The sequence below is a fragment of the Arvicola amphibius genome, chromosome 12 (genome assembly GCF_903992535.2).
Source record: "Arvicola amphibius chromosome 12, mArvAmp1.2, whole genome shotgun sequence".
Lineage (NCBI taxonomy): Eukaryota > Metazoa > Chordata > Mammalia > Rodentia > Cricetidae > Arvicola > Arvicola amphibius.
In genome coordinates, this window is record NC_052058.2 from 31,840,494 (window position 1) to 31,866,929 (window position 26,436).

The following is a 26,436-nucleotide window of genomic DNA, read 5'->3' on the forward strand; positions in this document are numbered from 1 at the left end:
AGTATGCGGGGTCTCTCGCGCGGCTGCTACGTCACTCCGGGGCCCGGGGAGTTTGGGCCTGGGCTGTGAACGAGTAGTTAGTTTCTTGGCCTCTGGAGTCTCGTCCTCCGTCGCTGACTTCAGAGAACCTTTCAAGAGTTGGCTGGAAGCTGCGGCCCTTATTAGAGGGGGGCGCCTCGTCCCTGAGGTGCAGGGAGCCACGCAGCGTCCTCTCCAGCCCTCCGCGGTGGTTGACACACTCTTCTCCTTCTGGAATTGCGTTTCAGGCGACCTTGAGCGCAGAGGGACGCCTGGCCTGTTGTAGTTCCTGCCTGCAGGTACTTCGCTGCCTGTCTCACCCAGGCCACCTTCAGACACCCTGAGCTGTGTTGTATGGGACCGAGATCTGTAAGACAGGGACGAGTTCTAGCCTTATTTGCAATATTCACTACAGTGATAGGTGCAGTAGCGATAATAATATCACTTTTAAATATTAGGGATTTTAGCGAGCCACCCAATGCGCTAATTGTAATTCTGTTGATCCTGGGGTTCAAAACTCCATTTTATATATCTTTAACTCAGATTCAGAGACTAGGCATCTTGCCCAAGATTACATATCTAGGCATAATGAGGGGCCTGGCTGTCTCCAAAGCCCAGGAACAAATTATTTACGTGAACTTTAGTTCTTGGTTAAAAAAAGAAAAAAGAAATGGTTTTCCTGGTAGTATTGTCAGCATGCAGCCTCTTCCTTGAAGGTAGAAGCGAAAAGCAAATGGAAAGACCTCTGTCCTGAACGCAGTGCTGGGCCTGTTTGGGTTCCAAGCAGGGACTTTGGAGCATCGCTGTGTTACTAGGATGTCACTGGAGTGCAGTGTGGTGAAAAACCGCTGTGGCAGAACAAGATCCTGGACCCGAGTCTGACTTGATGGGCTCTTGGAGTTGGAAATTTGCATTCTTTGGTTCTTCCTTTCTGTGAAAAGATTGGAATCTAATATTGTTTTGCGCGGAAATTAATAGTTATACTATATACTTATTTAGTTGTACTATACTCATGTATAGCTTATGTAGCCTGCATTTCTGTAACTTACACTTAACTTTTAAGTACATACAGTTTGCATGTTACCAACTTTGTGCACATTGAAAGGGCTCTACATTTTGAAGCTCTAAACGCAGAGAAGTCTTTGGGAGGTAAAATCCAGACGTTGCATTAAATGAGCATATGGAAAGTTGTTTCAAAGATCTCACGTTCTTTTTTGTGTAACTAGAGACTTATAATATAATAGCAATTAGGAGATATTTGTAGCCTGTTGAGGGTTAACTGTAGCCTGTCTGGGCAAAGGAGAAATTCTTTGAAAGTCTTATACCTTTATAAACACAAATATTTCCCAGGTAGCCTCTGGGACACAGGAAATAACTGACTTTCCAGTGTCTATATTTAGTTCAGATGATCACGGTTGGAAACAATCTTTAGTTCTTATGAGCCATTCTTGAATGTGCAGAAATGGATGTAGTTGTGGGTTGGGAGACGGCTTTGCAGGTAAAGTATATGGATCTTCAGCACCGATGGGAAAAGGGGCACAGGTGGATCTCTGGAGCACAGTGGCCAACCAATTGGTGAACTCCAGGTCCAGGGAGAGATTAGCTCAAAAAATACGGTGGAGAATGAACACACACAGGCATACACATGATTGCCTGCATCCATATTTGGCTCATAGTATGTATAAAGTGTTAGGCCTATTATTTAAAAAACAAACAAAGGACTAACGAGATGGCTCATCAGTTAAGAGCACTAGCTGCTCTTCCTGAGGACCCACGTTAAATTCTCAGCACCTACACTTGAACTTATAACTGTCAGTAGCTCTAGTTCCAGGGCCTCCAGCACCCTTTTCTGGCCTCTGAGGGCCCCAGGAATGGTGCACAGCTGTATATGCAGGGAAAACACGCATATACAGAAAAACAATAATAAGAAAATGAGGCTGGACAGTTGGCACAGTGATTAATAGACTCACTGCTCTGCTAGATAGAGGACCTGGGTTTGATTTCCAGTACCTATATTGAGGCGCACAACTGTCTGTAACTCCAGTCCTGATGGATCCAACTTCCTCTTTTGACCTCCATAAGCACCAGGTACACACATGGTACACAAAAGACATGTAGGCAAACATTCATAAACATAAAATAATAAAATTATTTAAATAATGAAATAAACATTAAAAAATTTTTGTTTACTGGTACTGGGAATCAAACCTTGGGTCTTATGCATGCTAGATACATACTCCTCTGACTTAGCTACACCCCAAGTCTTGATCTTTTAGAAATCAATTTGGACCCATCAAAACAATTTTCTTGGTCATCTTAAAACCTGAAGTTACAGGGGTGTCTTAGCTACGGTTTTATTGCTGTGAAGAGACACCATGACCATGGCAACTCTTACAAAGGAAGACATTTAATTGACGCTGGCTTACACTTTCAGAGATTTAGTCCATTATCAGCATGGCGGCATGCAGGCAAACATGGTGCTGGAGGAGTTGAGAGTTCTGCATCTTGCTCTGCTGGCAGCAGAAGGAGGCTGAGCCACAGCGAGTGTAGTTGTGAGCCACACTGGGCGTAGCTTGAGCATATAAGACCTCAAAGTCTTCCCCCACAGTGACACTTCCTCTATCAAGGACACCCCCTCTTAATAGTGCTACTCCCTATGGGCCAACTATTCAAAACACATGAGTTTATGGAGGCCATAGCTATTCATAACACCACCAGGGGCCAGCTAGCTTTTCTTTGTAATTTCTCAACTAATCATTTGCATATATGTTATTTTAAAAAGAAAAAGTAATGAGCTGATTATTTATGGTAGTTGATACTGTGTTTCTGAAATGGTTACGCATATTGTGGCATTCAAATAACACAGTAGGGAAAAGATAGGCTGTATCTTTAGCATTGGGAAATGAGGTTTAGGGGCTGAAGAATTTGCTAAGGCAAAGCTGGAAAGTCATGGCGTCGAGTTGGATCCTTCTGATCCTAGAACCAGACTCTTAATGAATAACACTGCTATGTATGATCCAGTTCAGGCAGAATGGGAGGAAACCAGCAGGGGTGTTCCTACAGCAAGTTGTAGGGCCCAGATAGCCAAACATTTTCTATACTGTCCATTCTGACAACTTCACTACTACTGCTCTACCAGAATCTTAGACTAAGTCAACTTCCTGCTTCAACCCAGGCAATCTTTTAAAAATCTAATCACTTATCTCACATCATGTCCTTGTTCTGGTTGACTGGCGTTCTTCAGTTGCTTCTCGTGCCTGTCAGGTGAGGTTTATACCTTTACATTGGCCTGCTGTGACCCAGGACACACTTAGGTAGACATCTCCCTGTCGCTGTCTCCCAGCCAGTTCTCGGGTGCACTGGCGCTGGCTCTTCTTGCTTAGCCTTTGTTCTTGCCAAGATCTCTGCTGTAGTGTTCGCCCCTTCATGTCTGCCCAGCTGCCTCTGGGTGCTGCTCTCAGCTCAGTGGTCCTCACCCCGAGAGGCCTCTACGAAGACCCGCCACCCACACATTTCATCGCTGCTACTTCCTCTGTCATATCCATCCCCCATCCCTTTCATTGTGGCAGCACCCATCTTGTGCTCAGCTCCTCGGGCTTGGCAGCAGGCACCTTTACCCACTGAACCAGCCGGCCAGTGTGATTTAAATAAATACACACACAAATACGCTTTAGTGTAAGGACTAGAATGAAGCTTAGAAGGTGAATTGAACACGGTTTTATAAAGAACCAGGTTGCCAGTCTGATTTAAATAAATACACACACACACATACACTTTAAGGACTAGAATAAAGCTTAGAAGGCAAGTTGAGCACAGTTTTATAAAAATGCCTTTATTTGCCAGTAGGTGACACTGTTGATCATGGTACTGTTAACAAATTCAGTCTTTGATAAAGAACAGCTTTTGAAAATTAACTTTCTTTAGTTTGCCAGTTGAGTGGAGTAGACTTTTTAAATTTTATATTCTTTTTTTATTGATATTTATTGAGCTCTACATTTTTCTCCGTTCCCCTCCCTGCCTCTCCCCTCCTTAAATCCCCCCCCCCCCGCAAGGTCCCCATGCTCCCAATTTACTCAGGAGATCTTGTCTTTTTATACTTTCTACTTCCCATGTAGATTATATCTATGTAAGTCTCTCTTAGTGTCCACATTTTTCGTCTAAATTCTCTGGGATTGTGGTTTGTAGGCTGGCTTTCTTTGCTTTATGTTTAAAAACCACCTGTGAGTGAGTACATATGATAATTGTCTTTCTGAGTCTGCATTACCTTACTCAAAATAATATTTTCTAGCTCCATCCATTTTCATGCAAAATTCAAGCTGTTGTTATTTTTTCTGCTGTGTAATACTCCATTGTGTAAATATACCACATTTTTCTTATCCATTCTTCGATCGAGGGGCATTTAGGTTGTTTCCAGATTCTATAACAGACAAAGCTGCTATGAACATAGTTGAGCACATGTCCTTGTGGCACAATTGAGCATCTTTTGGATATATACCCAAAAGTGGTATTACTGGATCTTGAGGAGGGTTATTTCCTAATTTTCTGAGAAGTTGCCACACTGAAATCTGATGGAGGACTCTCATTGGTTAATAAAGAAACTGCCTTGGCTTCTTGATAGGGCAGGATTTAGATAGATGGAGTAGATAGAGCAGAATGCTGGGAAGAAGGAAGTGAGGCAGATGGCTCAAGCAGTGGCCATGACTCTCCTCTCTGAGATGGATGCAGGCTAGAATCTTCCCAATAAGCCACCCCTCGTGGTGCTACACAGATTACTAAATATGGGTTAATCAAGATGTGAGAGAATTAGCCAGTAAGAGGCTGAAACTAATGGGCCAGGCAGTGTTTAAATGAATACAGTTTATGTGTTGTTATTTCGGGTATAAAGCTAGCCGTGCGGGAGCCAGGCAGGATGAGAAACAGGCCTGCCCGCAGCTCATTACTACTACACTAATGAACTTCTTGACTACTTCCTCCAGCCCCTCCCTTCAGTTTGGTGCTGGGGCTTAAACCCAGGGCCTGTGCGTATGTCAAGTAAACACTACTATGGGGATTCACAAGTCAAATCTAAATGAGTCTTTTCTTTTGCAAGAGAGACTTGATGGAGCTTTTTCTGTTTCCTGTCTTTATACTTACCCATTTATTGTCTCTGCCATTGCAGGAACTTCGTGGGAATTTCGGTATATGGAAAATTTCTCTGTTCCAGCTGGTGTGAATCCAGAGGTCTTAGTATTGTACCAGGACCAAAATATTGTGTCGGCCAGCTGAGGACCCCCAGAATCCCATGGGTTTCTAAGTAAGTTCTGCTTGTTTGCTTTCAGTGACTAACACACTGTTTTGGTTTAGCACATTTAAGGGAGGTTCGTGAGGTAGCAGAAGCCTTCCACCTCTCCTACTCAATGGGAACATAGCTAGTAGCACGGCTGTTCCTCACTGCTGAAGGGGGCTGGGACAGGAAGAAGGCCATCTGTCTGGAGACTACTTTGGGGGCTGTGGCTTTTGAGAAATTCTCATTTCCATCGCCACCTGGTATATTCATTCATTTAGTTTTATCTCTACCTATTAGAACCTAAATTCTCAGAAGCTTTCTTCCAACCTGCCCTGCCAAAGCTTAGGTAAGTGCCTGCCTCATGCTTGGCCTTTAATAAATTTCATCGAATGAAAAACTGCAAAAGCTTCATTGTTGGCTTAAATATTCTAACAGTAGGCCGGGTCGTGGTGGTGCACGCCTTTAATCCCAGCACTCGGGAGGCAGAGGCAGACGGATCTCTGTGAGTTCAAGGCCAGCCTGGTCTACAAGAGCTAGTTCCAGGACAGGCTCCAAAGCTACTAAGAAACCCTGTCTTAAATAAAAAATATTCTAACACTAAACTATTTCTAATCAATCAATTAGCACCTTCTAAAATGCTTGGGAGAGACGTGTTTTATTCACACCTCATTCTCAAAGCCCCTAGGAGAGAGCCAACCAATGTGATGGTATAGTATGGAAAATGTGGGTGTCTTAGGCTAAGAAGTATTTTTTTATTTTTTATTTTTTCTGGTTTTTCGAGACAGGGTTTCTCTGTTGCTTTAGAGCCTGTCCTGGAACTCGCTCTTGTAGACCAGGCTGGCCTCCAGAGGGCTGGGATTAAAGGCATGCGCCACCACCGCCCAGCTAGAAGTATTTTTTATTTTTTATTTTTTGGTTTTTCGAGACAGGGTTTCCCTGTAGTTTCTAGAGCCTGTTCTGGAACTAGCTCTTGTAGACCAGGCTGGCCTTGAACTCAGAGATCCACCAGCCTCTGCCTCCCGAGTGCTGGGATTAAAGGCGTGCGCCACCACCGCCCTTTAGAAGTATTTTTTTTTTTTTAATGGCACAGGAAAGTGGTATGGGAGCCACACAGTAAATGGCCTGACTCTTAATCAGTGCCGTACCCGCTCGTCTTGTGACTTTAAGACATAAAGTGGTAGGGTGGTGGCACATGCTTGTACCCAGTGCAAGGCAGGAGGAGTCCACGTTTGAGGCCAGATTAGGGAACACAGTGAGTTCATAGGCCAGCCTGGGCTGATTTCATAAAACCAAAAAGAAAACAAGAGTAAAGTGTTGAGAGTCTTTATTTCATTTTTATTGAAGTGTATCATACAGACAGAAAGTATCTAGCTACAAGGATAGTTTGAAGATTTTACAAAGTGGACCTACTGAGGCACTTAGCAGCCATACACTTTCCAAGACTGATTTCTAACATTCTAGGTTATTTTTGTCTAGACTCTTTGGAGTCTAGCTATTTTGATGCCATTTGATACCTGCAGCCTATAACTGAGTATTACTACATGTAAGTAAAATGTATTCTTTGTCATTGATGCTGTGTATAGTGCATGAATGTATCACACTTTGCCTACTGTTGTTTGTTTCTTTTCGATAGTTTCTAGTTTGGTCTCTTGTAAATGGTATTATCTATTTGTTTTAAGTATTTGTGAACCTTAAGCTTTTATAAAAAATAATTCTTAAAAGCTTTATTTTTAGCTGGGCAGTAGTGGTATACGCCTTTAATCCCAAAACTTGGAAGGCAGAGGCAAGCAGTTCTCTGGGTTCTAGGACAGCCTAGTCTACAAAGCGAGTGCCAGGGCAGCCAGGGTTACACAGAGAAATCCTGTCTTGAAAATCCGCCCCTCCCAAAAAAAGACTTATTTTCATTTTTAATTATATGTGGTGTGAATGTGTGTGTGCGCGCATGCGTGTGTGTGTGTGTGTGTGTGTGTGTGTGTGTGTGTAGGCCAGAGGAGTTGGATCCCTGGAGTTGCAAGTAGATGTGACCCGCCTGATATAGTTGCTGAGAATTGGGTCTTCTAGAAGAGCAATACATGGTTTTTTGTTTTGTTTTGTTTTGTTTTGTTTTGTTTTGGAGAAAGGGTCTGTATAGCCCCGTATGTCCTGGCACTCAGTATGTAGACCAAGCTGGCCTCAAACACACAGAGATCCACCTGCCTCTGCTTCCCAAGTGCTAGGACTAAAGACATGTTCTGCCATACTCAATCCAAATCCTTAAGCAATTTTATTTAAATTTTTCATTACACTTTTTTCATTCTTTATTTGTGAAGGGAGACCGGGATACACATGGAAATCAAAGGACAATTTGTAGGAATTGATTTTCTTCTTCTATTGTGTGGGTAGGTGCTTTGATTTTATGTGTATGGGTGTTTTGCCTGTGTATTTGTCTGTGCACCGTGTGTTGGTACCTGCAAAGGTCAGAAGAGGGCATCAGATACCCTGGAACTGGAGTTACTTGCCATATGGGCACTAGGGATTGAACTCAGGTCCTCTGGAAGAATAGCCAGTATTCTTAACCACTGAGCCATCTCTCCAGCCCCCACAGTCTTTTGCCTCTGCCCCTAACATAGTCTGGCATTTTTCCATTTGTGCAGGAGCGCCATGGCCCGTGTTGCCTTGATTTCTGGGTTGACTCGTAGCACTGTGGGAGCCATCTGCACGCAGGCTGCTACGTGGAGATTGACAGCCAGCTCTTTGCGTCACCTTACTCTAACCAGGTGAGTTGTCGGCCTTTGTTGCCATCTGGGTTGATTCTCGAACCCTGATATCAGGTAGGAAATGAGTGTGCATTTTAGCACTGGCAGAGGTTCGCTATTTTGTAAAATCCACAATCACATTTTTGATAGCCATGGTTTTTGGCAGGGGAAGCTAGTTTTGATATGTTATGAGGATAATGCTTACTAATCTAATTTTACCTTCTTTTAAGAAGCATAATGAAATCCAAAAGGAAAGCTGATCACTTGGAGAGAACTGCGAGTGTCCTCCGACGGGAGGTCTGTATCCCTGGGGCGTGGTGGGACAATCAGGGAAATTTTATTTTCCTCTCCTGGAGTGTCCTGAGCAGGAGATAGGATAGCTGATTTGGAAGCAGTGGCTGAGCAGTATTAAGATTTTCCACTAAGTTTGATGTGAACGGGCTGTTTTGGTGAGGGGGCACAGATGGGACTAGGCACCCTCCACGCAGGCACATTGAGGGCGTGCTGTAGGAGAGGGAACTGTAGGGCCTCTACACATGACGAATGGCTTACCTTTTTTTCCTTTTTTTGCCATCATGTCTCAAATTCCTTGCTCGCCCCACTGTAGAAGCACCTTCTAGCTCGTCAGAGCAGCACTGACAGTTGAGACAGGAAGGTGGGCGAGCTCACTGCCCTTCCCCTGCAGACTGTCAGTCATACTCAGGCTATAGAAAGCTGACCTGCCAGCTGAAGGGTGCCGAGGATCCTCACCCTTTGCCTCAGTGAGTAACCCTGTTTCCACTTAAAAACGCGCAGTGGATACTTGCCTTTATTTCTCAGTTGTTTCTCACACAGTCAGCTGTATTTAGTTTAGTATTAGAAGTCCGTGTGAGGCAGGATAAACCCTGTTTTTATGCGCTTCCACAGACGTGACCAGGCATACTGCCTCCATAGTTGTGTGTGTTAATACTGGGAGACTCTAACATACAGGTATGTTGCTAGGCCCTGCTTTGAAAACTTAGTTCTCCTTTAGAGTTGCCTCGGTGCTAAAGGTGATCGCCGATTCCTTTGATTGTCTTCTTTTTGAGATGTAGAACGAGTTCAGCAGAGTAAGTTTATAGGCATATAGGAAACTATCCTTTTCCCGTTGTTAAATCTGAAAAGATTTTTCAACACACAAAAAAGTATAAATGTGAAGCTTATTAATGATTTCTTCATGAAAGTGAAATCCCGTCAGTTGTAAATTAAGAATGGTTTTGATCGCAAACATGTATGTACTCTTTTTGTCGCATGTGGAGATAGATAGATACATTAGAGCTGATGTTGGCAAACTTTATTCAAAGGTCAAGGTTGTTAGCAATTTCATCACTAAACCGAAACCAGGCTACCTGATTCAGAAGAGCAACAAGGACAGGAAAATTGTGTAGGCCAAGGGAACGCGTTTCAGGAGAGGAAGGAATGGAAGGCAAGGTTTTGCAATACTTTAAAGACTTTCTAGTTTGCTCCCATAGAATAATTGATAGGGTACAATGGATCCACCACGCTGTACTGGTCCTTGTCATCCATGCCCACAGTTCCCCTGGGATGTGCTGTGCAGTGGCATATATAATAATAAATGGATGAAGCGCAATATATGATATAAAATAAATTAATGCAAAAGCAGGTAATAACCAATATGCACTTACTATGAGCCAGCAGCATTAGAAGTGCTTTTGTTTGTATTCGCAACTTCAGTGCCCCCAGCAGCGCTGTGAAGCAGAGGTGTTACTGGTTTCAGTTCCTAGTTGAAGGTGGCTGGGACATTTGCCCTGGGTTACATGGTGGTCAGTGGTGTTACCAAGATTAAAGGGGGCCCTCTCGCTGCAGAGTCCATTCTGCTAGCAGCTGTGTTCTCTTCTTTCCATAGTTTCTTTCTGAGCTGCTCAAGATAAAGCCAGTAGCATTGTATATCATGTCTGATGAACAGGAAGGTGCTAGAGAAAGGATTGATGTGAAGAAAGGGCTGGCTGGTAGCTGCTTAGAGAGCAGTTATAGGTCTCAGATAGGAGTTAGGATCAACAGTGTATGTAGAAAGAACATTGCCTGGTGGCACACATCTGTAATCATAGCGCTGAGGTAGACATAGCCAGCCTGTGCTGTGTAGAGTGACCCTGTCCCTTTTTTTAATTTATTTATTTATTATGTATACAACATTCTGCCTCGATGTATGCCTGCACGCCAGAGGAGTGCGCCAGATCTCAGTACAGATGGTTGTGAGCCACCATGTGGTTGCTGGGAATTGAACTCAGGACCTCCGGAGGAGCAGCCAGTGCTCTTAACCTCTGAGCCATCTTTCCAGCCTCCACCACCCCTTTTTTAAGGTATAGTCCTTGGGGCTGTCATAGAAAATCACCCACTTATTCTCCAAGACAGGAAGAAGAAAGAATTCCTACAATGCAAAGAAAGAGAGGCAAGGCATTTTACAACAAAGGATGGAAATTTTAGGAGCTATGTTGAGGTAGTGAGACTTTTCTACTGCATTGTGAAAAGTCATCTCCCCATTGAGAGTTGGTTGGGCCTGGAAGTCCGGTTGAAAAAAAAGGCCAAAGTGAGCTAGCATCAGGGTAGGAAGTTTCCAGAGCATCTCCTGGTGGGGCTGGCTGGGAGTCCTCCATTGAAGGGACTGCATTTGATCATCTGCCCACTGCCCAGGTGGCGTTGCAGAGAAGGAATCTGAGGGGAGCTGTGTCTGTCTTTGACCCTTAGAACAATGTCCCAGCTTTAGGGGAGAAAGATAGGTGCAGAGCATAGGTAGAAAAAAGGAAGTGAAGACGTTTTTTGCAGTTGATGGGTGCTAAGGCACGAATTACCCTTCACGACTAGTTCCCAAGTCACTCGGCTTGGAAGTTCTCAGAAAGTGCTTTGAGAGCCTTTCTTCCCAAGCTCCCAGTAGGAAAGGGCTCTGTGTGTTCCTGCTTTAAGGTCATAAACTGCTTATATTTTGGAAAAATACAATAAATTAGAAAAAATTTAAGGAATAAGTGTTCAAGCAAGGTGTGATGGTACACCTTAATCACAGCCCAAGGCAAGGTGGGTGAGTTCAAGGCCAACCTTACTTAAGTAGTCCCAGGCTAGTCAGGGCTACAAAGTGAGTCCCTGGCTTACAAAGCAGAAGGCAGGGAGGAAGTGCATGTGTACAGACCCAGCTTACTGGTTCTTTGCTCTTTAAACAGTGCTAGCTGCTTTCTGTGAAAGTCTGCTGTTAGCATCTATGGACTTCTTCCTCAGAAGCAACTATGGCCTCACCTGGCCCACTACTGAGGGGGATAGTAGATGCCAAGCAGGGTTGCTGAGGGCTTCCCACTCACAGTGCTCTTCGGGGTACCTAGCCCAGTGCTCAGATGGATACTAGTTACACAGTACCTGTAAGGGATGATTTTTGTACTCAGAATGAAATAGTGTTGGAGGTCTCATAGAGTTTGTTTGGTTTACCACCTGATAGAGGGCAGAGCAGAGAGCAGTGTGTGCTTTGCCTTGTTGGGCAGTTTTCCAAAACAGCATGTTCCTAAGCCCCGAACCTCTTTGCTGATTCAGGTCGTGGCTACAGCTAAGGTGTGTGAAATTGCCCAGGAGTCTCCATCAGTGAAGAGCCTCCGTTTGCTTGTCGCTGATAAAGACTTCTCTTTTAAAGCTGGCCAGTGGTGAGTGGTGGCTCCCTTTCCCTGTAAGATAAGAGGTGTCACATTTTCTTCTGGATAGGACTTCTGTGGGTACCTGTCTCCCACTAGAAGAGAAGGATTCTGTGCCATTTCAGTTGGGGCATATCTTTTTGAGAAGAGTCTCTTATTGAACCTAAACAAAAAGCAAAACAAAAACGATGAGGACAGATGTTAAGCCAACCTTGTAGCCTCAGAATTTTTCTTTGTTTGAATAGACAGTGGTCCATAGCAGTGGGTCGGGACCCTTTCACAGGGATTGTTTATGAACATCAGAAAACCCAGATATTTACATTACAGTTTATAACAGTAGCAAAATTACAGTTATGTAGTAGCAACAAAATAATTTTATGGTTGGGGTCACCACAACCTGCGGAACTATGTTAAAGGGTCGTGGCAATAGTAAGGTTGAGAACCACTGGGTCTGTAGTTTTCAGCGTCTTTGATATCAGGGTGATAGCAGCTTCGTTAGAGTAAGTTCCAACGTGTCTGTCCTCTTGTTTGGGGTGGTTTCTGGAGGATTGGCATCAGTTCTACTTTAAGTGTGTGGTGTAGCTCACCAGTGATGCCATCGAACCAGAACTCTCCTTTGTGACGGTTTATTAATTCAGTCCTTTGAGTTTATGTAGATCTGATGAGGTTTTTCTGTTTCTTGTGCCATTTTTGACATTTTGATGTCTTTTTAAGTAATATGTGGTTCATGTAAATTAGCTTTTAGCATAACAGTTCTTCAGAAAATTCCTGAAGAATTCTCTTTATTTTGTAAGATTGGTTACAAATCTTTTATTAAGTTAGTAGTTTATATTTTCTTTAACTAAAATCTTGTCAATTTGTTTTTGTATTTTTTTTTTTTTTTTTTTTTGCCTGCTGTTGACAGTTTTCTTAGCTAATGCAACAGGAATGGTTTGTTTGTCTGTCTTTTCAGGGTTGATTTCTTTATCCCAGGAGTCTCCGTCATTGGTGGGTTTTCAATTTGCTCCAGTCCCCAGCTGCTAGAACGAGAGAGGATAATAGAGTTGGCAGTGAAATACACAGACCACCCTCCTGCTATCTGGGTTCACAAGAAGGTAAGCAAAGACCTTTTAAGAAAAACCTTTTCTTAGATTTATTTAATTTTATGGTATGAATATTTTACCTGCATGCTTGTTTGTGTATCATGTTGTTGAGGACTGACCTCGACAAACATACTTCTTACCAGCGTAGGGGCATGGGAATTGAAGAAATATAAGTAAAGAATATGAAGACGCATAGAAATAATGAGACAGAAAGCATAGAAAGTATCAGGAGGGTATTCCAGTTACTGAAATCCTGAAATTCTACCCGCGTTTATTTTTCCACAGTTTTTATATCCAACATAGACTTTATTAACATAATCCAAAGGATAACTCACCCAGTCAGTGGCTTTATTACTTTGAGACATCAAATCATTAGCATTCTGTTGTCTAGGTAGTAAAGAAGACCACCCTTCCCTGGGTGACCTCATAGTTACTAAAGAAGGAGCAGAAGTATATTTGCATATCCTGACCACCTGGCAGGATGGCATGGACTTACTAGAATGAGCTATATTAATTTCAAAAGAACCAAGCAGTCACCTCCTGAGCTAGGAGGAGCAACTATGCTTGTCAATCTCCAAACTCTCTGACCTCACCAGCAGACGAGGTGGAAATCATTGACTGTCACAAAAAGAGAACAGAAAGCAAGAACTAACTTTATTCTCATTGCTGTGTTTGTAAAGGTTGCAGATACTCTCGTGTGTGGGAACTACAAGTAAGGCAAGGAGGGAAGCCAGTAGTAGCAGATCTGGCCAGAACACCAGCAAAAATGCATAGGGGTAGAGACGTGGCACTGTCGCACACAAACAGCGGGGGGCGGGGGGGGGGAGAATCTAGTGGCTACAGTTTGGCAGGGTTAGGGGAAGAGCCACACAAAGAATCGTAAACAGGCCTTATCTAGCCAGTAACATGTCAATGAGGTTAAAGAGACCTTTTGTGTGGTGAAAACTTGGAAATTAGATCACATTTTTGGTCCATCCCCCAGTATAAGACCAACTTTCATATGGTTCTTCAGAAAAGAAAAAAAAAAAACGAAAACAAAAATAACTGTCCATCAAGATCTCATGAAAGGAATCAAAGACATCCAGTGTTCTTAGATTGGGAGACTCAAACAAGGAACAGTTCCCCTTAAATTTATTGGTGGATTTATTGTGGTTTTTTTTAAATTTTTTTAAACTACATTCTATGTGAATTGGTGTGAAGGTATCAAATCCCCTGGAACTGAGGTTACAGACAGCTGTAAACTGCACATGGGTGCTGGGAATTGAACCCAGGTCCTTTGGAGGCACAGGCAGTGTCCTTAGCCTCTGAGCCATCTCCCCAGCCCCGATTGGTGGATTTATTGTAAAACTCAACAAAAATATAACTGTTTTCGCAGATTCAGACAAGTGACTTGCGAGAGTTTATGTGGATAGAAAAGAACTAGAATTACAAGAACAGTTCTGAAAAAGAATGGAGCAGGAAGGGTCCTGATGGTGTATGCCTGTCATCTCAGCTGGGGGTTGTAGTCAGGGCTAGCTCAATTCAAGAGCCCTCTCTTAAGCCAACAATGACGACAAAAAGAGCATCACTTAAAAGTTTAGGAGTAAAGGAAGATGGTAGTAATTAAAACAGTTCTGTAATGAGCAGATACATAAAGTGAGATACTGGCATGTGCAACCATATTAATGTAAACAGAAGTGCTAAAGAAACAGGTAGAGAAGTGGTAGCTTTTCAACAAATAATATATAAATGATTGTACATTCACATAAAGCACACAGAAACCTTGGGCCTAAATCTCATACTTTACCTTCAGGATTAAAATGGATTGTAGATGCAGGTGTGCAGCTGAAGCTGTGAAAGTTCTAGTTGAAAACACTGGGAACACTTGGAAGTGGAGGAAGAGCATGGCACCAAGAGGAAGAACTAACTATAAAAGAATAAGTTATATTGGGGTTAACCAAGATTAAGCTTCTCTGTAAAAGACTGATAACATGTAGTAGGAGGCCGCTTGTTCGTTTCCCTGCCGCCCAGACTCCCGAAGTAACCACACGGAAACTGTTTTAATTAAGTCACTGCTTGGCCTATTAGCTCTGACTTCTTCTTGGCTAGCTTTTACATCTTAATTTAACCCATTTCTGTTATTTTATATTTTACCACGAAGTTAGTGGGCAACCGGAAAGGTTCCAAAGTGTCTTATCTCTGTCGGTGGCTCCATGGCTTCTCTCTGACTCTACCTCCTTTCTTCCAGCATTCAGTTTAGTTTCCTCTCCCCACCCCCACCTAGCTCTACTTTACCCTATCACAGGTCTAAGACAGTTTCTTTATTAGCCAATAGTATTCACAGCGTACAGAGGGGAATCCTACATCAGTAACAGAATTAAAGATAACCTGTGCGCCTTTAATCCCAGCACTCGGGAGGCAGAGGCAGGCGGATCTCTGTGAGTTCGAGACCAGCCTGGTCTACAAGAGCTAGTTCCAGGACAGGCTCTAAAGCTGCAGAGAAACCCTGTCTCGAAAAACAAAACAAAACAAAACAAAACAAAAAAAAAAAAAAAAAAGATAACCTGTGGCTGGGAAAACAGGAAATGAGAAGAGGTTGACTTTATTAGCTACTAGGAACTGCAGACTACAGCCAGATATGGAATGCACACAGTGCCTGTTGTTGACTCTGCTCTGCCCAGTGGAGTTACCACCAGCCATTATGAAGTCAGATTTGTCCTGGAACCATTTTCAGGGGCTCCTTTCCTCCTGAGCTTATTCTCATTGAACTGTTGGGGTGGACAGTGGAAATGTGTCTGGTGGCCGCAGGCTGCTTGGTTGACAGGGAACTTTAAGGTTGCCCTTTATCTTAAGGACTTTGGTGGAGCAAGGAGTTCCAGACTGCAGTGCGTGTTCTGCTCCAGTTGCTGTGGAAAGACCTCCTATTTCACATGTAGAAAACCTGTTCTCAGGTGTAGTACAGAGCTCTGTAAGGAAGATAAGGTCCTTTTGCCTGTTTGTGTATTAGAGCATACGGTGATTTGACTTTGGGGTCATGTTCCACTAGCAATTAACAAAAGTCAAAGGTGGCTTTTCATGCTCAAGTTATAAGAAAAGGTTTCTCTCATTTCTCAGTTTCTTTTGCTCCCAGGTTCTCATGACAGGAGAGACGTATCTATGCAGCAAGGGCAGGGCCTCCCAGGTTTGGGATTCTTTTTCCAAGGCTTGAGATGAAGGAGCATCTTTAGCACTGCAGTCACCAGTGCAGCCATGGCTAGAGTTAGACTCTTCTGACCCAGCGGCCCCCTTGCTGTCAGAAGGAAACCCCACTCACTAGCCTGTGACTCTCTCCTACATATTCAACACAGTCAAGGTTAGGTATTCTTCCCCTTGAGGAAGGATTTCCATTCATTTAACAATTCTTCACCAATAGAAGACTTACTTTGTGAATTCAAGGGATAAGTTTGGTCATTTTAAGTTGTAGAACCTCTAATTAAATCCCTGCTCAGAAGTGTCCACGGCTCACCTGGTATGAGAGGAGCCAAGGCCTGAATGCCAAGTTTTTGACCCTCCAAAGGCATGTGATATGTGACTAAATTCTGTCCATCTATCTGTGCCAGGAACTCAGAGGGAGACAGAACTGTGCTTTCACTGTGTAAATGGCTATGTTCCTGGATACTGGTTTCAGAGGGAGGCAAGGAAGCAGACATACCCAGCACCGCGTCTTCTCTGAGAGCCACAATAATCCAGACATCTTTTCATACACAACCCGATGCTAGCAGGAATCCCCTGCCCCCTAAGGAGAGGAAGGAAAGGGACCCATAATCAAAGAATATTTATTTCCAACACTCAAGTTTGGACATATAAAAGCTTCACTCTTTACAAGATAGAGTGAAGCAGTCAGAGGACTTCTCCTAAAAACAGTTACCACAGTACGTGGTCTGCAAATGCAGCTGGTGTAGGCTTGCTTGTGGGTGACAGAAGGACACTCACGTTACCACCTGGGATGTGGTCTTCTAGAAGAGTGAACACACCCAAGTATAGTTTACACACTTGTCACATTCTGGAAAATTCAGTCAACTTAGATTTGTGCAAAGCTATCTGAATTTATTTGTAAGATGAGTCATTGTTCAGGTTCATCTTGATTGTGGGTTTGATGGAGAAAAGAATACAAGATTAACTAGTAGACTGGAGCGATGGATCAGTGGCTGATTTTCCAGGGGATCCGGTTCAATTCTCAGCACGAACAGCCTCCTGCTGCTTTTCTGGATGCTGGAAGGAGGCATGAGCAGTCACAGCTGGTACCACGGTGCCAGTGCAAGCCTGCAGTGCTCATCTGAGGAGGGAGCCCATTTCTCAGCCTGGGTCAGAACATGGAATAGGACTTTGATGAAGGGGTACATACCCCAGAGTGCCTGCCTGCCTGCCTGCCTGCCTGCCTGCCTGCCTGCCTGCCTGCCTGCCTGCCTGTCTGCCTGCCTACCTGCCTGGATCCATTGCCATTTTTGTTAGCTCAGCTCCTCACCTGTGAAGTTAATGGCAAAATCTCTGAAGCAAGTCCCCCATTTTTGTTTTGTTTTTTTTTGTTTGTTTGTTTTTGTTTTGTTTTTGTTTTTTTGTTTTGTTTTTCGAGACAGGGTTTCCCTGTAGTTTCTAAAGCCTGCCCTGGAACTAGCTCTTGTAAACCAGGCTGGCCTCGAACTCAGAGATCCGCCTGCCTCTGCCTCCCGAGTGCTGGGATTAAAGGCATGTGCCACCACCGCCCGGCTAAGTCCCCAATTTTTAATATCAAAATAGCTATGTTGTGTGGGTCACAAAGTTGGGATAGTGAGCAGCCTACATGCTAAACAAGTAGAATCGAGCCCCAGAAGTCCCAGACTCTGGGAGAATAGAAAACAAGTTGTGCAGATTGTCCTAAATACTGAAATACAGGCTGAGGGTCAGCCTGGTGGCTTCCCTTAAACAGGATGTTTGGTCTGAGACTCGTGCTGCACAGGACCAAAGGATCTTCTCTTTCTTGCTTCAGTGCACACTTGACTCTGAAGTGGCGCTCAGAGTGGGTGGAGAGTTCTTCTTTGACCCTCAGCCCACAGATGCCCCTCGAAACCTCGTGTTGATTGCTGGAGGGGTTGGGATTAACCCCCTGCTTTCCATCCTGCGCCACTCAGCAGATCTCCACCGAGACAAAGCGGACAGAGGAAGAGGCTATGAGATAGGAGCAATAAAACTGTTCTACAGTGCCAAGAATACCAGTGAACTCCTGTTTAAGGTAAGGGGGAGATACGTTTACAGGGTGCTGTAAGCAAGTGTGGGAAATTGTATAGTCTGTAAACAGCAGGTGGCGTGAAGTGATAAGTGCAAAGGGGACAACTGAGGCTTAAGGACACAAATGAGAGCTCAAGACAGAAGGAGAGAAGTGTATATGTGGGTGGGCTGATTAAAATAAACTGTGTATAAAAATGCTATCATGAAACCTGTTATTTGTATGCTAATTAAACAATGAAAACTAATTCAGACATACAGGACAAGAAAAGTGAAACTGCCTAGGGGATTGAAAGGGAGTAAAGGGAGAAGGACGGGGTGAATATGGCCAAAGTGCTGGGTGTACGCCAATGAAAGTGTCTTTATGACACCCATCGCTAAACAATGAATACATACCAATAAAAATAAATAGGTATGCATATAAATGGGAATTTCTTTCTTCTCTTAGGTTCATATTTCTCTTCAAAGGTTCACATAAAAGACTTGTCAAGGCTTAATCAATGCATGTGAGAATTAGGCCATTTCTCCCAGGGCAGTTAAACATGTTTCCAGTTAAGTGTCAGGGTAAGATGAGTTTTCTGTTACTGTGATATAACGCTCTGACCAAGTTAGCCGATAGAAGAAAGTGTTTGACATGGAGGTTCTGGTTTCAGAGGGTTAGAGTCCCTGAACATCATGGCAGCAGGCAGGCAGACTTGGTGCTGAAGCAGTAACCAAAATCTCACATCTTGAGACACAAGCAGGAGGCAGCGAGGGCTACCTGGGAAGGGGATGAGCCTTTTGAACCCTCAGAGTCCTCCTCAGTGACACTCATCTAACAGGGCTACACTTCCATCCCTTCTCAAACAATTCTACCAGCTGGGGACCAAGTATTCAAACTGAACCTGTGGCCGTTCTCATTCAGATCACCACAGTGGGCTTAAATCTACAAGTTAATGGAACAGAAAAGACACTAGGGCCAGGCAAGGGGCCTCACGCCTGTAATCCCTGCCCTGGACATGTGAGGCTGCAAGATTGGGCATCCATGGCCAACTCCAGCTACATAGCAAATTCAGGGTTAACCTGGACCACATGAGACTTTCTCAAAAAACAGGAGGAGGCGGAGGTAGAGGAGGTGGTGGAGGAGGAAGAAGAGGAGGGGAATGGTGGTGGTTTTAAGACATTAGCCCTTACTGGCCTGAAATTTGCTATGTAGACCGACTGCTCTTGAATAGAGACCCACTTATCTCTCTGGCTACCAAGTGCTGGGATTAAAGGCATTCTACCGTTCTACCCAGCTGTGGTTTGATTTTTTTAAAATTGTAGTTTGACCCAATTTCTTTGACGTTCCAGAAAAATATCCTCAATTTAGTAAATGAATTTCCTGAGAAGATTACATGCAGTTTGCATGTTACAAAACAGACGGCACAAATCAGTGCAGAACTTAAACCATACATCACAGGTAAGTCCTCTAAAGAGATTGGCTAGCTATGCAGTTATTGATAGACAGGCCAATTGGCAAAGCACAGATACTTTACTGTTAGGAGTCACCTGCTGGGAATGTCATTCCCAGGGGAATTGAGACAGTTCATATGGAAATACTTACTTGTGATTTGCTTATTATAGATAGGTTTCTTACTGCCCGTATTAAAATTGTACTTTTCACAATTTTTAGTAGACCCTGGCATTGTGACAATAGTATACAAACAAATAAATAATACTCCTGCTTTGGTTGAATCAGTTCCATTTGCCACTAATGGTTATTTAAATTGCTCAGTTTCTCTATTTGGAAGGAGTCCTTAAAGTTTTTTATTTCCTTTTTGTTTGTTTTACCGTTTTGGGGATAAGGTCTTACTGTGTAGTCTTGACTGGCCTGGAACTCATGAAGATCCACTTGCCTCTCCTCTCCAAATGCTGAGATTAAAGGTTTGAGCCATTACACCTAGCCGAAGTTATTTTAAGTGTGCGTGTGTCTGTGTGTGTGTGTGTGTGTGTGTGTGTTTGCAGTTCTGTATGGCTATCAGAGGACAACATTTAACATTTGGAGGTTGGTTCTCTCTTTCCATCTGTGAGTCTCAGGGATCCAGCTCAGGTCATCAGACTTGTAGAAGCCTCTTTACGTGCTGGGCCATCTTACCATCCTGAAAGGATTTTATTTATTTCTTAATAAGATAGCCATTTACTTGGCTAAAGGCAGTTTTCATGTCTACAAAGCGAGTAAGCTTGTGGGCTCTCTCCAAAGAGCAACTGGTGATGAGCCTTCTGCTTTGCTTGCATAGGCCTAGGAAGCCTAAAGAGACCCAGCACACAGTGAACCATGGTGCAGGTCAGGCTCACGGTGCCGCAGGCAAGCTCTGCCACCCAGCTGTGGTAAGTCAGGATATAAACGTGCCTAACCTGATTGGTGTTTCTTCTGTTTTTTGGTAGAAGGAAGAATAACGGAGAAGGAGATACTACGCCATATTTCAGCAGAGACTCTGTTCTATATCTGCGGCCCACCTCCAATGACAGACTTTTTCTCTAAGCAACTGGAGAGCAGCCATGTTCCCAAGGAACACGTTTGCTTTGAGAAGTGGTGGTAGGGAGCCGGCCCAGAAGACCTGAGAGCCACCCAGGAGAGTGAGACTGTTTAGGGTTTGTGGATTTGCCTCCGCCTGAGCTATCTTTTTTTAAAGCTATTAACCAAGTATCCAACCCAAGACTAAAAGAAAATCCAGCAACAGATTTACACAATAAACATGCTGTCGACTCGTTAGTCAAGCTTTTCTTAACTATCCTGATTTTTTTCTTTCATTAATGCCTATTTAAGTATCTCGTGATAGTTCATTGTTATGGAGTTTCTGGCCCCTGGGAAAAGACCATACAATCAATCCAATTATAATGAAAAGACTTATTGATTATCTACTAGCAGGATGACAGTCTCTGAGCCAAGTTTGAGATTTCCCTAAAGGAGGGGTATTGGGAAAGGTTTATTAAGGGCGAAAAGCACATGAAGACTTTAAGCATCTACACAAGCAAGCAAATTCTGGTCTGTTCTGTCAGGTGGTCAGTGTGACTCAAAACAATCTGTGAGTATCTGTAAGCAAGTTACAGAAGCCAAAGCAGAAAGCAGTTAGTCGTCGTCACGAATGGAGGGTCCCTGCTGTGGGTTTCTGGTTAGGGGTCACTGAATCAAGGCTGTTTTCTGGAAACCTCTCTTTCTGGGATTTTGAGTCTAAGGCAAGCAGTCATTAGGTATTAAGATAGAGGTCTAGCACAAAATGGTTTCTCTGGCTGACCTTTACACCATGAACTGATTAATACAAATTTTTCTTTGCCATTAGGAAAAAAATGGTCTACTTACACTAAAGAAAAATATGAGTTTTGTGTTTAAATTATTGGACAGAGATTCATAAATCTTGTGTTTAGTGAATTTATAATTTTAAATACATTCTTAATTTTTGTTTGAAAAGTCTTAATGTTTGATGTTTTTTTTTGTTGTTGTTTTTTTTTTTTTTTACTTTGGATGGCCTGTAGCTCCATGTGAACCCCCAGTGTTGCATCAGGAAATGAAAACTCATTAAGAAAACCGCTTTAGTGGGTTGAATATCCTGTTTTCCTTCTTGGTGTTGACTACCCTGAGTAATTATTATTGTTAGTTCTTCTGTAACGAAACCTTTCTGCAAACTGTCCCCTGCCTTACCTCTGAGGAGCTGGCTTCTTATTTGGGGCAAAGGTGTTGGGAATTGTTCTTTCATTCCTTCAGCGGCTGGCATAGCTGGCTGTGGAAATGTTCTTAGGATTGGCTGAGAGGTGTGGAGCCATTTTCAAGTCCCGCTTGTCCACTTTTCCTGTCCCTCCTTTTTAGGGTTGTTTCTGGCTCCAGCGGGTGGGTTGTACATACTCACTGGATGGTTCTCTCCTGTTGCAGGCTAGATCCCCAGATCCACGGACATGGCCAGACTGTCGTCCCCTGCTGCTCTGGTGAAACTGCTGAAGGTAGAAAGCGCTGTCTACCTCTTTATATTTGGAGGGAAAAGTCCAAAGTTCATACACTAATTGAAGCAAAAAAGGCTAGGGCCCATGGCATCAGCTCAGAGAATATGGGAGATAAAAAGACCCTAGGCAAGCCCAGGGCTCAAAACCCAGGAGGCCCAGCTAAGAGTCTGTTCTTGAGCTGGTGAGAAAGGCAGCTTGCTCTAGTCCCTGTTGCTGCACACACACAGCCCGAGAGCTGAAGTTTTGTCAGGTTTTAAGAGACTCTGAGCTGAGTCATGTGTCACCGATGGCTGGGGCACACTCTGACCTGTGCTTTAGCATTGTGCAGACATTATAAAGTACACATCACAAACTTGAGGTGTCACTAGGTGGTATAGTCTTATGAGATCCCTGTTGTATGACCTGTGTCATTGACAAGACACTGTTGGTCTCTTATATCTCATATTCAGTGAGAGAGATAGGCCTGTGGGTCTGAGGGGGGTATTGTTCACCCCAGGAAGTGGACATCTGCCTTCGGAGGAAAGAGGCTTGGGAGAAATTTCTGAGCAGCCACAATGAACTGGGACTTTACTGATTGACCTCCAAAGTGTCCATGCTGAGGGATGAACTTCAGAACTGAGCTCTCAGAGGCATGGGAAGTGCTGAAGAGATGACTCAGTGATTAAGAGCACTAACTATTCTTCCAAGGACCCAGATTCAATTCCCAGCACCCATATGGTGGCTCCCAACCATCTGTAACTTCAGTCCTAGGATATATGATGGCTTTTTCATTCTTCCTTAGGCCCTGCATAAATGTGGTGCTCCGACACAGATGCAGACAAAACACCCTACACACAAAATTAATTTTTAAAAAAGAGGCGTAGGGTGCAGTACTAAGATAACAGGAGTGTGGAGTCAGCAAAGGGCTCTTCTGCCTGCTGCAGTGGAGGGAACAAAGGGGACAGGAAGAGTCCATCCAAAGCCTCTATGAAAGAGTGGCTTGCCTAGGGAGCGTTCTCAGAGCAGTGCGAGATGGCACCTTCAGGGCCATCCTGCCTCTGTCCACCAGCACCATGCTGTGTTCCTACTGTTGTCAGAGGGCAAGGGCTCCCTGTCTGTGCCGGCCACCCTGCACCTACTTGCTGACACTGTGGGAACTGCTGCAGTGGGCCAGGCTATGGTCTTTGTTTGCCTGCACTGTTATTCTTTCTGGTTCTTTCCTGGTGCTAAGTGCTGCATGGCATATTCTGGTCTGCGGGCCGAGAACACCCCAGCGTGCTTGCTGTCCAGGAACACCCCAGCGTGCTTGCTGCCAGGCCAGCCCACATCTCTCTGGTGTTCAGTCTGAGCAAGCTCAGCCGTGTGGCGTGCAGTTTAGGCTGCAGCAGGGGTACAGCCTGTGGAGACTCCGCGGAGCTGTTGTGCATGTCCTGGGGACTTGGTCAAGTTTTGTGGCTGGTTTTTGCTTCATGTAAATTTTCCACTTGGACCTGAGTAAAAATAAGCACTGACTCTTTACAGACTTTTAAGGGGATTAAATGCAGTTATATGAATAACACTGAATGGATGTGTTATCATTACTCATTTGTTCTTTGTCCTACTCAGAAAGGATTTCAGGAGGCTGGACAGAGTTGACATTGTTCACTGACTTGGTCCTTCATGTGGATAGACCAGTAGTTCTCAACCTTCCTAATGCTGTGACCCCTTAATAACGATCTGCATGTTGTAGTGACCCCCAACCATAAAATTTTGTTGCTACTTCATAACTGTAATTTTGCACCTGTTATGAATCATAGTGTAAATTCTGTTTTCTGATGGTCTTAGGTGACCCCTGTGAAAGGGTCATTTGACATCCTGGGGGTGGCAAGCCACAGGTTGAGAACCACTGGGGTAGGCAGAGCCTTCTGGTTTAGCAGTGTGTTTGGAACATGTATACGCCACAAACGTTGTTAACTAGGGGCTTGTCCTGAGCAGGTGAGCTGGATTAAAGGGCTTGGTAAGAATCCTCTGCCTGTGAGTTTGTTTAAAGTGTTCTCACAGGGGACTAAGTCAGAATGAGACTTTCTCTAATCTTAATGTCACTACAAGTACCAGACTTGCCAGGAAACAGATTGACATTTTTCAGATGTTTTTGCTCACAGGGCCTTGACAATTAGGAAACATTGGCCACATGACGTCTGCGGGTAGTTGTGGAGCCCTGCGTGTGAATGGCTCCAGATGTGGAACCCTGGGTGTGGATGGCTCCAGATGTGGAGCCCTGGGTGTAGATGGCTCCAGATGTGGAGCCCCAGTGTGTGGATGGCTCCAGATGTGGAGCCCTGGCATGTGGATGGCTCCAGATGTGGAGCCCCCGCTTGTGGATGGCTCCAGATGTGGAGCCCTGGGTGTGGGTGGCTCTAGAAGGCCATCTGAAAAGACTGGAAGTGGGGAAGGCAACACATCCAAAAACATTTATTACTTCTCAAGAATCCAAAGAAAGAAACGTGTTCATTTGCTTCCTGATTGTTCACTTTTTAAACAGCTAAAATAGGCATGTAAATTCTGTAACTTCCAGACTTTCACGGAGAAAACGGGATATAAAGGTGTCTGGGGCCTGAAATTAGAAATTCAAGCCTGTTGTGGCAGGGTAGCACAGTGGCAAGAGAGAATGGGAGGGGTTAAGGGAAAAGAAAGATTGTGATCAAAATATAACGTACAATTTTTTTAAAAAAATTAAAAAATATAATCAGGCATGGAGATGCCAGTGCTCAGCTCGCTTTCTCCACTCTTACAGATCACAAGCCACTCATTCCCACAGGAGGCAGGCCTTCCCCTCAGTTACCATAGTCAAGGTAGTCTCCCACAGCTAGACCCACAGGAGGCAGGCCTTCCCCTCAGTTACCATAATCAAGATAGTCTCCCACAGCTAGACCCACGGGGCAGCCTAATGTAGACAGTCTCCCCTTTCACGTGACTACAGGTTACATCAAGTTGTCATTTGAAACTAGCCATCATACTCCCCTGTCAGAGCCTGCTCCAACAAAGTCAGCTGGGGTACCTGGGAGTGGGCTATGAGGCTAAAGAAATGTTAGATTGAGAGAAACTGAGGCAGAAAACACAGAATAGATTCAGGGGACTGCCAGCTTACTCTGACAGCCCCAAGTTGATTTCAGAGCCGGCTTATACACAAAAGCAGAACAAAGCACAGCACAGCACAGTCAGTATCTAACACAAGGAAGGCTGTTCCTGTCCTTGAGGAAGAAGTTTCTTCAGGCTGGATGTCCCTAAGGTTTGGCAGCAGCAGTATTCTTTCTACTAGAGCGTGTGTTCTTTTCTCATGGGCAAAAGGCTCTTTCCCTTGGGCTTACTCAGAGCTTTCTCATAGCCCACAAGGATACTGGAGCAAGCAGAGCAGTCAAACTTGAATTCAAATGACTGTTGAGCCAGAGTGGACTCCAGATGGAAGCTGAGTCACTTGTGGGCTCCCATATTCCCCTAACCTAACCGATCTTAAATGTCTTATTTTATATGTATATATGTATGTATATTTTTCAAAGAGCTAATGCTTATTCTGGGCACTCCCTCCTTTAATGGAGATTGTTCTGTCATTAACTCTTCCATTATCTGCCCCCTCTCAACAAAGTTATTTCAAAATTAATTGGAGACTTCATGGATCTCCTGACATGCTTGTGATTATTCCTTTACTAACTGCTTTGGTTCTTGTTTCTGCAGGCCTCTCTAGTTACCTTCACTTAAAGCAGTGGTTCTCTTAAATGCTGGGACCCTTTAATACAGTTCCTCATGCTGTGACCCACGACCATAAAATTTTCATTGCTACTTTATCCCTGTAATTTTGCTACTGTTTTGAATCAGAATGTAAATATCTGTGTTTTCCCATGGTCTTAGGTGACCCTGAAATGGTCGTTCAACTCCAAAGGGGTCGCCATCCACAGGTTGAGAACCACTGAAAGATTATAGTCGTGATACAGTTAGAAACAGACGAACCTCTTCCTGAAAAGGTTAGTATTACAGATCATCCTGGTTTCTTGAGGACACCAGCTTGGTTAAAGTTTTCCTGACCTTGGCCTGTGTGTTTTCATAGTCCAGAGTCTGCACATCTCCATTTTCCTATCTGTGGATATACAGTGCACTAGAATCATGAACAGTTGTCTGTAGAGCACTCACTTAGAAGTCTCTAACATCAGTATTTAAATGAAACTTGGACCTTGTTGAGACTTGGTTCCCTGAGTAATGGAAAGCCCGACAAACAGGAGAAAACATAACTATCTTGATTAAACATAGATTTTCAAAGCCAATTCTTGTTGTAAGTGCTATTAAGAGCTGATAAATACCCTCAGGGAAGCCCTCTGATTTAAGCAGGTGGTGAGGTTCTGATCTGTGTGGGTGTGCTGAATTTTGCCCTGAGGTGGCCTTTAGTCATCGTGCGTGTACCATCTTCAAGTTCTGTCCTCCACGCGCCTGGTGCACCTTACTCAGCCTTTCTGCAGCATGCTTAAGCTTCCTGGTTTCGTCCTTGTATCCTGGGGCAAAAA

General features: G+C 44.0%; 1 protein-coding gene and 1 long non-coding RNA gene across 7 annotated transcripts; one reads left to right on the forward strand and one right to left on the reverse strand.

The window, feature by feature from the left end:
- Nucleotides 1–6: 6 nt before the first annotated feature.
- Oxnad1 (oxidoreductase NAD binding domain containing 1) lies at nt 7–20,721 on the forward strand. Of its 6 annotated transcripts, none has more exons than XM_038348712.1 (11): nt 7–317; nt 5,177–5,311; nt 5,582–5,630; nt 7,594–7,662; nt 7,918–8,040; nt 8,250–8,316; nt 11,572–11,678; nt 12,619–12,760; nt 17,733–17,975; nt 19,301–19,409; nt 20,375–20,721. In XM_038348712.1, the coding sequence occupies exons 4-11, from the start codon at nt 7,610–7,612 to the stop codon at nt 20,527–20,529; spliced, it is 999 nt and encodes a 332-aa protein (XP_038204640.1). In that variant the 5' UTR covers nt 7–317; nt 5,177–5,311; nt 5,582–5,630; nt 7,594–7,609; the 3' UTR covers nt 20,530–20,721. The 6 variants fall into 6 exon arrangements, with proteins under 6 accessions (XP_038204640.1, XP_038204643.1, XP_038204645.1 ...); XM_038348715.2 differs by having other exon boundaries at nt 8,253–8,316; XM_038348717.1 differs by lacking the exon at nt 7,594–7,662.
- Nucleotides 14,538–21,938, reverse strand: LOC119827254. Its single transcript, XR_005287571.1, has 3 exons — nt 21,630–21,938; nt 16,419–16,502; nt 14,538–14,654 (listed from the first exon to the last, which is right to left on the reverse strand). It is a non-coding gene; the product is annotated as an uncharacterized LOC119827254 (long non-coding RNA).
- Between the last annotated feature and the right edge of the window lie 4,498 nt (nt 21,939–26,436).